This window comes from Myxocyprinus asiaticus, chromosome 2 (genome assembly GCF_019703515.2).
Source record: "Myxocyprinus asiaticus isolate MX2 ecotype Aquarium Trade chromosome 2, UBuf_Myxa_2, whole genome shotgun sequence".
Taxonomy (NCBI): Eukaryota; Metazoa; Chordata; class Actinopteri; order Cypriniformes; family Catostomidae; genus Myxocyprinus; species Myxocyprinus asiaticus.
In genome coordinates, this window is record NC_059345.1 from 22,983,728 (window position 1) to 22,997,042 (window position 13,315).

Consider the following 13,315-nt stretch of genomic DNA (forward strand, 5'->3'; position numbering starts at 1 on the left):
GATGCGTTTTTTGAAGAAACATTATATCATATTTCTTACGCTTAAGAAGAGAAATAACCTGCCTTCTTTTTATGGGGTGCCCCAACCCATTCACATTCCACGTGGAGAGAGACAATCCACTCATATTAACATTTTACATTTTGACATATTAGAAAAAATAGATTGTGTGTCAAAAACAAAATTATAAAGACCACATTCCAACATTAGTGCACCAATCAAACCTCAAACTTCCCCCCCCCAAGCCAAACAAACAGAAAAAAGAAAAACCTGCGCACGACAGCGCCAACTGGCATCCATCCCTCTAAATTCTCGCCGAATTTTCCTCATTTCTCCGACCCCCGGGCTCAAGGCCTGTCAAGGGTTTCAGCTTGAACACGTAAGTGTCTTTTAATGTCTCCAGATCCCGAGGATTTTGAATTCTTTGACATATTGTCCTCCTAGAACAGTTATGGAACAGAGTGTATCGAATCTCACCGGCTTATGACATTAATAGTGTTAAAACTAGCAAAGTGCACAGAGCTCGCCGTTCACACGTCCGAACCTCGCATGGCGTCACGTGACTCCCAATTCGATCAGTTCTTAAATAATACTTTTTTATTTGCTTACAAATTAATTAGCATACTTGGTTGGTAAAAATATAAAAAAATGAGCTAGCCATGTTTTATACACTGGCAGCCAAAAGTTTGGAATAATGTACAGATTTTGCTGTTTCGGAAGGAAATTGGTACTTTAATTTACCAAAGTGGCATTCAACTGATCACAAAGTATAGTCAGGACATTACTGATGTAAAAAAACCAGCACCATCACTGTTTGAAAAAAGTCATTTTTGATCAAATCTAGACAGGTCCCATTTCCAGCAGCCATCACTCCAACACCTTATCCTTGAGTAATCATGCTAAATTGCTAATTTGGTACTAGAAAATCACTTGCCATTATATCAAACACTGCTGAAAGCTATTTGGTTTGTTAAATGAAGCTTAACATTGTCTTGGTGTTTTTTTTGATTTGCCACAGTATGCAATAGACTGGCATTTCTTTAGGTCAATACTGGGCCAAAAATGGCAAAAAAGAAACCGCTTTCTCTAGAAAACTCGTCAGTCAATCATTGTTTTGAGGAATGAAGGCTATACAATGCTTGAAATTGCCAAAAACCTGAAGATTTCATACAAAGGTGTACACTACAGTCTTCAAAGACAAAGGACTACTGGCTCTGACAAGGACAGAAAGAGATGTGGAAGGCCAGATGTACAACTAAACAAGAGGACAAGTACATCAGAGTCTCTAGTTTGAAAAATAGATACCTCACATTTCCTCAGCTGACAGCTTCATTGAATTCTATCCGCTCAACACCAGTTTTATGTACAACAGTAAAGAGAAGGCTCCGGTGCAGGCCTTATGGAAAGAATTGCAAAGAAAAAGCCACTTTTGAAACAGAAAAACAAAAAGGAAAGGTTAGAGTGGGCAAAGAAACACAGACATTGGACAGCAGATAATTGGAAAAGAGTGTTATGGATCTTAACCCCATTGAGCTTTTGTGGGATCAGCTAGACTGTAAGGTATGTGAGAAGTGCCCGACAAGACAGCCACATCTATGGCAAGTGCTACAGGAAGTGTGGGGGTGAAATGTCACCTGAGTATCTGGACAAACTGACAGCTAGAATGCCAAGGATCTGCAAAGCTGTCATTGCTGCACGTGTAGGATTTTTTGATGAGAACTCTTTGAAGTAGTTTAAGAAGTTCTGAACATTTTTTTCAAATTGTAAAAGTAATTTTTCCACGTTATTAATGTCCTGACTATACATGTTGATCATTTGAATGCCACTTTTGTGAATAAAAGTACCAATTTCTTTCCATAAGAGTAAAATCTATACATTATTCCAAACTTTTGGCTGCCAGTGTATATTGTTGGAAAGGTCTCAATTAGTAAAATGCAATGAGCGAATTTCTTTCACTCCGAGGCCAAACTGCAGTGAGTATTAGTGTATGAAATTCCCACTGACATAAATGCAATAAGCAGGAGTGTTTTTTTGTCACATTTTTCCTTATTACTTCCTGAAACATACATATAACATTGACAATGACATATCATAACTTACAGCAGACTATCCCAATATAGCCTTCAATTTATTTCACAGCCATTAACAATAATTTGTAACTTGCTTGTCAATTACAGGTAGTTTTAGGGGGAGGGACATGCTCATTCTAGAGAGCATCTGATTGGATACAAATCAGTGTTGTGAAAAATGAGTCATCTATATTTTTGGTAATTTTTCCTGGAAAGAGAGAGACTGCATTTTAAATGTGTATATCTGCTAAAGTACTTTTAAACCTTTAGGAGTACAGAAGCATCTAGATGGCTTCAAAGCTATGGACTCGGACACATACTCAAAGTCACAAAAAACATAAAATGATTTAGAATGCTGTCTTTAATTCCTGCAGATCAAAACCATCCTGAGTGGCTTTATAATCCGAGGGTACCTGGGAAAGTGGACTCTGATCATAAAGACCATCACACTGGTGCTGGCTGTCTCGTCAGGCCTCAGTCTGGGGAAGGAGGGCCCACTGGTTCATGTAGCCTGCTGCTGCGCAAACATCCTCTGCCATTTTTTCACCAAATACTGTCGGAATGAGGCCAAGAGACGAGAGGTGAGAGGAACAGGGATGAAGATAAGGAAAGGAGAAATGGAGTGATGGAGAGATAAGGAAGAAGGGAGTATGGGATACGCTGAAGGAATGGTTAGAAGGGAGGCAGAGTGAGGCTTGGGAGAGGAAGGAAGGAGGGAGAGGGTATTTTGTGTCTTGGATCAAAACTTGTAATGTAATACATTGATATAAGTCTCTTGGCTTGGTCTCTGTTAGCTGATGTGCTGGAAGTTACCAGTTCCAATCTGGACAGGCAAGAGAAATTTTAAACAGGCAAAGCTTTTCTAGTGCATCAGGATTTTATAATTCATCGTGTTCATGAATTTAGGAGGATGAATATGCTCTTTATTATACATTTTACTTAAAATGGGATTGTAATGGATTGTAAATAAGGTAAATGTGTGTGTGTGTGTGTGTGTGTGTGTGTGTGTGTGTGTTTTTGTCAGGTTTTGTCTGCAGCATCTGCAGTGGGGGTGTCTGTTGCGTTTGGTGCTCCTATTGGAGGGGTGCTTTTCAGTCTGGAGGAGGTGAGTAGCACTTTTTATTTCTGCAGTCCTTCCACACACAAAGTAAATTTGGTAACGCTTTACAGTAAGGTTACATTTGTTAGCATTAGTTAATGCATTAGGTATCATGAACTAATAATGAACAAAACATTTTTTACAGCATTTAGTAATCATTGTTAATGCTAGTTAAAAAAATACAATTGTTCATTGTTAGTTCATGTTAGTTTATAGTGCATTAACATAATGTTTACATATATATAACTTTTGATTTGAACCCTCCTGTGGTATTCGGTTATTTTTGACAGAAATAAATTTCTCATTTAATAAAAGTGGTTTCCTTTAGAGGTCACATGACGCCATGCAAGAAGCAGACCTGTGAGCGACAAGCTCTGCACACTTTGCTAAATTTTTAATTATTTTCATGTTATAATCTGGTGAAATTTGATACACCCAGTTACACATTTGCTCTTTGAGGCAAAACATGGCAAAGAAGTCAAAACCCTCGGGCTCTGGAGACATTAAAAGACACTTACGTGTTCAGGATGAAAGCCCCGACAGGCCTACAGACCAGGGACTCGATTTGGATGGCGCGGCGGGAGAAGAGGATCCAGTGTCATTTGTCCAACATGTCGGTGATTCTGACGAAGGTTCTTGCTGACTTAGAGGATCTCGCTGTAATACGTCGATCGATTACGGCGATGGAAATAAAATTCTCTGAGTTAGTTACAAGAGTGACTGATGTTGAGAGACGAATCGATTGTCTGGAGTCTTCGGAGAAGGAATTAACCGCTAATCCGCCCACGACCAAAGTTGATTTGGAACATCTCCTTGAAAAGCTTGAAGATCTTGAGAATAGAAGCCGCAGGAATAACGTTCGAATTATTGGAATTCCTGAGCATGTGGAGGGCAGAGATATGGTGAAATTCCTAGATGAGCTTTTCCCGAGTCTGCTCAACATAACAGGCCATAAACTGGAAATCGAGCGAGCTCACAGATTAGCTGAGGGAGAAAGGCCCCGATCAATCCTGGCCAAATTTCTGAGATCATCCGATAAAGATCTTGTGTTGCGCCAGGCGAGGAGTAAAGGGAAGCTTTCTTGGAAGAACCATAATATTTTCTTGTTCCTGGACTTTGCGAGTTCGACAAGAGAGAAACCCGATCGGTTCAAGGAATGTAAGAAACTCTTACATCAGCGAAAGATCACTTTTGCTCTGTTTCCGGCCAAACTGAGAATAGAAACGAAGGACGGTCGCAAAGTATTTACATGTCCCAATCAGGCAATGTCTTTTATAGAATCAATTGGTGAGTAAACCATTGGGTGTTTCTCATGTGAGTGGGTCCACTCGCTGTACTTACTCTGGCTTTTGAGGAAGCTGGGCATCATTTTGGTTTCTTTTTTCTTTTTACGTTGGCTCCGCCAAGTGGCTGGAGTTTGTTTTGTGAATAACACTTTTCCTTAAATATAAATATAATACTATTTTGTCGCAGAAAGTGGAGTTTTGGTTATTCAGGGCAAGACAGTCATACTTTGAGTCAGGGGACAAAGCAGGGAAGCTTTTGGCTAGATATATAAAGCAGAGAGAGTCTTTTTCTACCATTCCCTCAGTGAAATCTGCTGGTGGTGAAATTTTTACCTCGGCCATTGATATTAATAATGATTTTAAAGAATTCTATATTGATCTTTATAGCTCCACGTCTTCGTCTACTGATAAAGATATTAGAAAATTTGTGGAACCATTAGAACTTCCTAAATTGATGACTGAGCAAAAAAGTTATCTTTTTTCTGAGATAACCTTGGAAGAGCTTGACGAGGTAATTAAGTCTTTACCTACAGGCAAGGCTCCCGGGCCAGACGGCTTTGCTGCTGAATTTTTTAGATCTTATGCTACAGAATTGGCTCCACTTTTGTTAGAAGTTTATACAGAATCATTAAAGAATGGAAAACTTCCCCCAACCAGGACGCAAGCCTGGATCAGTAAATTCTTAATTCTGATTCTTAAAAAGGACAAAGATCCAAGTGAGTGTAAAAGTTACCATCCAATTTCCCTGATCCAGCTAGATGTTAAAATTTTGGCAAAAATTCTGGCTAACCGATTAAGTAAAGTTATGACATCTCTTATACATATAGATCAGGTGGGGTTTATTCGGGGCCATAGCTCTTCTGATAACATTAGGCGTCTCATTAATATCATGTGGTCAGTGGTGAATGATCAGACTCCGGTCGCTGCCTTCTCACTTGACACCGAAAAAGCATTTGATATGGTAAAATGGGATTATCTATTTAAGATTTTGGAAATGTATGGGTTTGGAAATACTTTTATTGGATGGATTAAGTTACTTTATAGACACACTGTAGCAGCGGTACAAACAAATGGATTAATTTCAGATTATTTTACTCTGGATAGGGACACTCGGCAGTGATGCCCTCTTTCCCCATTATTGTTCTGTCTTGACCTGGAACCATTAGCAGCCGTGATGAGAAGGGAAGATGATTTTCCAGGGATGATGGCGGGATGTATGGCGCATAAGCTTTTACTTTACGCAGATTATATTTTATTATTCATCTCCGACCCCACTAGATCTATGCCTTGCCTCCACAGAATTATCAGTTCCTTTTCTAAATTTTCGGGATACAGAGTCAATCTAAATCCGAAGCTTTGGCTCTGACAGCATACTGTCCAGTAATGGCTTTCCAGCCGGGCATCTTCCAGTGGCCCAAACAGGGCATTAAGTATTTGGGCATTTTATTTCCAGCTAATTAATTAGTTAATTTTGACCCCTTAATGAAAAGTTTTTCAGGCAATGTGGGCAGGTGGGCTTCATTACATTTATCTATGATTGGTAAGGTTAATGTTATTAACTACCTACTTCAGTCTCTCCCCATTGAAGTTCCCCTCTTTTATTTTAAACAATTTGATAGTATTGCTAAATCCTTTATTTGGAATAGTAAACGTCCTCGGATGCATTTTAACAAGTTACACAGGCCAGTTGACAAAGGTGGGTTAGGTCTTCCCAAGATTTTGTATTACTATTATGCTTTTGGTCTCAGACATTTGGCACATTGGTCATTTCCATCTGAGAGAGCCCCTCCCTGGCTCTTTATTGAACAGGAGTTCCTTGCCCCTATCTTGCCATTGCAAAGTCTTTCCACCAAGCTTTCCAGAGAAGTAAAGACACATCCTGTCATCTCACGCATGCATTTAGTGTGGACAAAAGTTGTGTTCAACTCTGACATTTATCTGAACGTTGCCGCAAGTATTTGGTTAAACCCGAAATTGTGCATTAACAAGTCCCCTTTCTGCTGGACAGAATGGATTGAGAAGGGTGTTACTACACTGGGTGACCTGTATGAAAATGGAGCATTGAGATCCTTCGAAAATATTATACAGCAGTTTGGGATTCCCAGATCTCAATTTTTCAGGTATTTACAGCTGCGCCATCTACTCTGTACCACCTTTGGGTGTAGTACGCAGCCCCCTAAAGAGGCAGACACTCTTGAGATGTTGTTTGCTGCTTTTAGAAAAGGTCATGAAGCTTCAGCGTACTATTCCTGGCTAATTCAGAGTCTAGGGGACAGGGTTCTAACATCTCTTAAGAAGTTATGGGAGGGAGACCTGAATTTAGTACTAGAAGATGGACAATGGGGTAGGATTTTTAAAAATGTCAAGTCTATGTCTAGGGATGCAAGTGTGCGCCTCATTCAATTTAAGATTCTGCATCGTCTTTATTGGACCCCCTCTAGACTGTACAGGCTTGGCCTTAAAGACACACCTATTTGCTGGCGATACCGGTTGGAGGATGGGGACATGGCCCATGTTTTTTGGTCCTGTGTTAAGATTCAGGAGTTTTGGTCTGGGGTTCAGAGATTTGTCTGCGAGGTCTTGGACACTCAGATTTTATTCTTCCACAGACTTTGTATTTTGGGTGATGGGGCGGGTATTTATATTATAAATAAACACATAAAAAACTGGGTCCTTACCTGCGTGATGATCAGCAGGCAGGTGATACTCAGGGGATGGAAGTCGCCGGGTGCACCCTCATTTTATGAGTGGTGTACCGAGTTGGGCATATATGGATAAAAGTTGATTCCGAGTTTTCATGTGTTGTCTGTGTTAATTTTAATTTTGGAATCAATAAAATTGTTAATGGCAAAAAAAAAAAAGTGGGTTCCTTTTATATGAGCAGTACAAGACTTGGTGACTTTTCCTCTATTTGCCATCTGAAGATACAGGTACAAAAAAATTGTGCTTGATTCGATAAGTCTAAGTGGTCATAAAAAAAATTAAAAAAAAGTGACCCTTTTGGTATTCGCAGTCAAAATTGACCAACCATTGAAAATGAATGGGAAAGACCAAAAAGCAGAGCAATGTTTTTTTTTATCTGTCAAATACAATCAATAAATCAGCCAAAATGCAATCACCCACAGAAATTAGAGGGTGAGACTAAAACATCCTCAGTGCAAAATGAACACACACACCCACTCACTCACAAACACACTTACACGCACAAAAATGAACTGGTGAGACAATAACACAGCCTTTTTTTTTTTTTTTTTACATTTGTCAAAAAAAACAATCAGTCATAATGCTAAACACATTCAGAAATGAAGGGGAGAGACGATAACACACTCACAATGCAGAACACACACATGCACACACAGAATCAGGACATCAATAAGGCCCTGTTTCCACTTGGTATTAAGATGCGTTTCTGGTGAACTGATCACATGTGGACAGCCCTAAATACAGGTCTAAATAGGGTCTAAAACATTTTGCAATCAGATCACAGAAACCACATACAAAATCGTATGTGTCCACATCGCATTTGAGGTGTAAACAGTAATCCGTCCTGTATGTGTCCTGGCAACAGTGAAGTACCACCCCTCACCTGTCAATCAACCGCTGTGCCAAAACAAGAGTTTAAACTTTGCCGGTTATAAGCAGCTTTAAAAGGAAATAACCATCTGATAAGAAAATTAAAAATGTGGATACATACACAATCACGAGAGCTTCATGGATCTTCTTTAGTGTGTCTGATATCAACACAGATGACAAGCATGAAAATCTGAAGCTTTTTTTTGTTTTTGTTTATATTCGTCTGACCCTTTTCTCTTGGTCTGTTTCTCAGCCATTTGTCCCCCTTGGAGTTTAGAAAGTTCGCATCAGCCAGATTTGCCGTCGCTCTTCTAATGAATTTCCCTCTCGCCCCTTCCCCCATCCTGTGCACGCGCAAGAACCACCCCCTGTTGCTAATTGGCTGGAGTAGTGTTGTGTGGATCAGTCCGATACACTTAGTTTTTGTCCCATTTACAGAGCCAGAGCTGTGCACAAATACTAGATATATTTTCAGGCCACCCACAGAACGGTCAGCTAGCAGACTGTGAGGAGATATTTACAGAATTTTACAAAAAGTGTATTGGATTAGAATTACTGAGTGCACCTTTAATACCAGGTAGAAACAGGGCCTAAGTGGGGCTCTACAGCCAAGTTTTGGTCATTGTTGTCTATAGTGCAGGGCCAGGCTGGAATGATGCCTGCCCGGACCCCAATCAGCCTGATGAGGCGAGCGAGGGATAAAGGCAACCGGAGATGGCAGTTCGAGAGAGAGAGAGAACTATGGGCAGCTGCCCTTTTTGTGTTTATGTGTTTTTGTTGAAGTTCATCATTACATTTTATTTATATTGTCAAGCCGGTTCTCGCCTCCTCCTTTCCCTTATAACCCCTTTACATTGTCATTACAAGTCATCTGTTGTTTTTACAGCAAATGAAAGGAATCTGACACACACACACACACACACACACACACACACACACATTTGCTAAATACATTTTTACTACAGAAAGTTTGACATTGCAATGTTTACTCTGTTTCTTGATGTTCATTTTCTTGACATTATTATGCATTTACTTATTATGCAATTACATGTTATATATGTTTTATGTTTGAAATAATTGGTAGAAAAATGCTTATTCTGTGTCTTCTCTTTGTTACGCCATGGTCAGGTTTGATTGCAAGCATAATGACATTAACTGCAAAAACGGATGCTTCAAATCAATTTAAAATGCTAAACTTTGACAAACAATAGGTTTATAATGTCTAAATATATATCCAAATGCATATATTGTGGTAAAATATAAAATTAGGTTACAACAAGCCATCGGACTACACAGTAGGTGGCTACAGCCATCTACTGGCTGTTACTGGCATAACGTGGTTTTCAAGTCATGTTATTTATATTTTGTTCACCAGATGGCAGCAATCTGCCTCCAATTTATGTCACATTCTCATATTTTCTTCATGTTTCAACTTATAGAAGTGTAGGTTCTGAATTAAATTAAATAATAATTGCTTATTTGTATATGCAAATTAATGGTCAAATTTAGAAATGTACATGTAAATAAGATCAATATAACAAAAGATCCCAAAAGAAATCCATAGGTTTTTTTTTTTGTTCTTCAGGGAAAAAAGAAATGGTATCATTATCATCCTCCTCCTCATCATCATCATCCAAAAAAAAAAAAAAAAAAAAAAAAAGGGTTACACATCAGACCCTTCCAGGCAAAAATTACCATGAATACCAAAGGGAGGTGCCCTTTTTAAATACCATAGGAGGGTTAAAAATGTATTACTATAGGTTGAAATTAACATTAACCAAGATTAATAAATGCTGTAAAACTATTGTTCATTGTAACTCCATGTTAACTAATGTTGTTAACTAATGCTATCAAATGGATCCTTATTGTAAAGTGTAACTGAAAATATTATATTTTACTAGAGTTTTTTGTTTGTTTGTTTTTGTTTTATTTGATTTAATATGGTCTGCTCTACTACCTAGAAAAATTGTATCCTATAAGCATTGCATTCTTTTACATAAATTAAAAGGGATAGTTAACTGAAAAATGAAAGTTATCTAGTAGAATGTTCAAGCTGCTCTTTTCCACACAGTGAAAGTGCATGGTGACCATGGCTTTTCCTTATCACCATACACTTTCATTTGAATAGAAAAGAGCAGCTTGGACATTCTGCTAAATATCTCCTTTTTGCGTTTCATGGAAGAAAGTAACTCATAAGGGTCTGGAACATCATGAAGGTGAGTAAATCATGACAGTATTTTCATTTTTGGATGAACTATCCCTTTAAAAAGAGTGAATTATCATGCATTCTGAATAAACTCTGAACATTGTGAAAACATCTGCTGAATGTGGATCCAACATCCGAAAGGACACTGTTTATCAACACTGAGATAATCAAGCATGCATAAAGTACATATTGTAGATGAAACTGCACACATCAAATAGATGTCTGAGTGACATGCAGAACGTGTGTTGTCAGAGTTGCATTCTGTTGTATGCATAATTTTTGTGTACAAACTTCTTAAAAAGAGCTGATTCAGATACATTTGAAATTATACATGTTGTGAAAACATCCATATGCTGTTCTAACCTGCAACAGGGAATGTTTTGTTAACATATTGCAGGAGAGCAAATGCTTTTAAAAATACATCTTAAAGATGAAAACTCACATCAAACAGATGTCTCAGGTTAATCGATACAGTCTCTCTCACATTTATTCTGTTTTTCAGGTCAGTTACTACTTCCCTCTGAAGACTCTGTGGCGTTCTTTCTTCGCTGCACTGGTTGCAGCCTTCACCCTTCGCTCTATAAATCCCTTTGGCAACAGCCGTTTGGTTCTTTTCTACGTGGAGTTTCACACTCCCTGGCACCTTCTAGAACTCATACCTTTTGTTCTACTAGGCATCTTTGGGGGCCTTTGGGGAGCTTTCTTCATTCGTGCTAACATTGCCTGGTGTCGTCGGCGAAAGAGCACCTGCCTTGGGCACTACCCTGTCGTGGAGGTTCTGGTGGTGACCCTGGTCACAGCTTTACTGGCATTTCCGAATGAGTACACACAGATGAGCAGCAGTGAGCTGATCTCTGAGCTGTTCAACGACTGCGGTCTGCTGGACTCATCGAAGCTCTGCAATTATACCGACAACAGCAAAAATGGGCTAGGAAGCTTGAATGCTAGTGATGGCATTAACAGTCTGGCAGATCGGGTGGCGGGACCAGGGCTCTATACGGCAATTTGGCAGCTAGCACTGGCACTGGTCTTTAAGGCGCTCATCACTGTGGTTACATTTGGCATGAAGGTAATGGACCTTTTAGATGTAGTGGTCAACAAAACAAATAAAAATTTTTGGACGATTCCGAAAGAAAAAGCTAAATGATTAGACCTTCAAACCCTCTAATGATCTAGAGTCAAAAAACTGCTTGCGTATCAGCTAAGCTCCGTCTTTATCAACGACTTCTCTGTTGTCCCTTGTTCTCTCCAGGTGCCATCCGGACTGTTCATCCCCAGTATGGCGGTGGGCGCCATAGCTGGCCGACTGCTTGGTGTTGGTATGGAGCAACTGGCCATCTACCACCATGATTGGACTGTTTTCAGAGGCTGGTGCTCTCCTGGGGCGGACTGCATCACACCGGGTCTATATGCCATGGTGGGCGCTGCAGCCTGTCTGGGTGAGGGGTGATTAAGCTGCATCCATGTGAAATGCATTTAAATGATTTTTGAATCGATTAATTTAAATGGACAGTTCGAACTGATTCATGGAAATGATTGAATTTACCAGTGTTGTTCCTGCTTTTCTTAAAGGAATAGTTCACCCAAAAATGAAAATTCTCTCATCATTCACTAACCTCATGCCATCCCAGATGTGTTTGACTTTCTGTCTTCTGCTCAACTCAAACAAAGATTTGTAGATGAATATCTCAACTCTGTAGGTCCATCCAATGCAAGTGAATGGTGACCAAAACTTTGACGCTCCAAAAAGTACAGAAGGGCAGCATAAAAGTAATCCATAAGACTTCATTTGTGTTCTGCAGAAGAAAGAAAGTCATACATATCTGGGATGCCATGAGGTTGAGTAAATGATGAGAGAATTTTCATTTTTGGGTGAACTATTCCTTTAAATTCAAATCATAGATGGTATTAATGCTGTTAATCCATTTTAGCAATTTTATGCTTGCAAGATGCAAGCCAAGAAAGGATCACAAAACTAATCTAATATAAAGTTCATTAAAATCATGATATTCTCAATGTTGTGAAATTTTACATCATGAAAATCAATCAGAATATATCATGAATATGTCATATATCACCCAGCCCCAAAAAAATTATTATTAATTTTGCTTCCCTCTCCAGGTGGTGTGACCCGTATGACAGTCTCTCTTGTGGTTATCATGTTTGAGCTGACTGGTGGTTTAGAGTACATCGTGCCCCTCATGGCTGCCGCTATGACCAGTAAATGGGTCTCGGATGCTTTGGGTCGTGAGAGCATCTATGAGGCCCACATCCGTCTCAATGGTTACCCCTTCCTTGAGCCTAAAGAGGAATTCCGCCACCAGACTCTTGCCACGGATGTGATGCACCCACGGCGGAGCGACCCACCGCTGTCTGTGCTGACACAGAGTGGAATGACGGTAGAGGAGGTAGAGAGGCTCATCGCAGACACCACATACAGCGGCTTTCCTGTGGTCATCTCACATCAGTCTCAGAGACTGGTGGGCTTTGTGTTGAGGAGGGATCTTGTCATATCCTTAGGTGTGTGTATGTTTCTTTTCTTTTTTTCTTTTTTTTTCATGCGATGCTCCACTTATTTAGATTTGGTATAAAGTTTGGTCCACATTACAGTTTACTTCTCTGGCTAAAAACCGTTGAAATTGGCCGACTGACCAAAATTTAAAATTACCAAGCATAGTTCCTTTTTTATTTGATATATTTAGGGAGTGGGTAAAGCTCAAGCTTGAGGATATCGAGTTTACTTGCTACTAAATGTCTCAAACTAAAACACTTGAATATTGTGAAAGATTTGATACCACAAACCTCACAAACTTTGTCAGCCTGGCGCCTTGTAAATGCAACTTTGTTTCCTGGCTGACTGATAAAAACATTTGTACCCTGACTCCAGGACATTTTAAAGCAGCCAGCCAAACAGATTGGAGCCAACAATTTTAGCCAGTTCTTGTCATTTTTGTGTGCAGTATGCATCAGCTTGTTTGTGAATTTCTGTTGGCTCTGAGACAAAACTTTTTGTAATTTACAGTTTTCTGTCTGTCTGTAATTCCCCCTGTCTGTCTGTCTTCTACTCCTTCATTACTCTTACTCA

General features: G+C 39.5%; 1 protein-coding gene across 5 annotated transcripts in view; it reads left to right on the forward strand.

The window, feature by feature from the left end:
- LOC127455175 (H(+)/Cl(-) exchange transporter 5-like) overlaps nucleotides 1-13,315 on the forward strand; it is a 44,947-nt gene that overhangs the window by 25,950 nt on the left and 5,682 nt on the right. For all 5 annotated transcript variants that reach the window (XM_051722844.1, XM_051722854.1, XM_051722862.1 and 2 more), the window contains 5 exons: nucleotides 2,441-2,647; nucleotides 3,091-3,171; nucleotides 10,733-11,299; nucleotides 11,483-11,669; nucleotides 12,352-12,750. In XM_051722844.1, coding sequence (XP_051578804.1) covers nucleotides 2,441-2,647; nucleotides 3,091-3,171; nucleotides 10,733-11,299; nucleotides 11,483-11,669; nucleotides 12,352-12,750 — 1,441 coding nt within the window. The remainder of the gene's footprint in view (nucleotides 1-2,440; nucleotides 2,648-3,090; nucleotides 3,172-10,732; nucleotides 11,300-11,482; nucleotides 11,670-12,351; nucleotides 12,751-13,315) is intronic.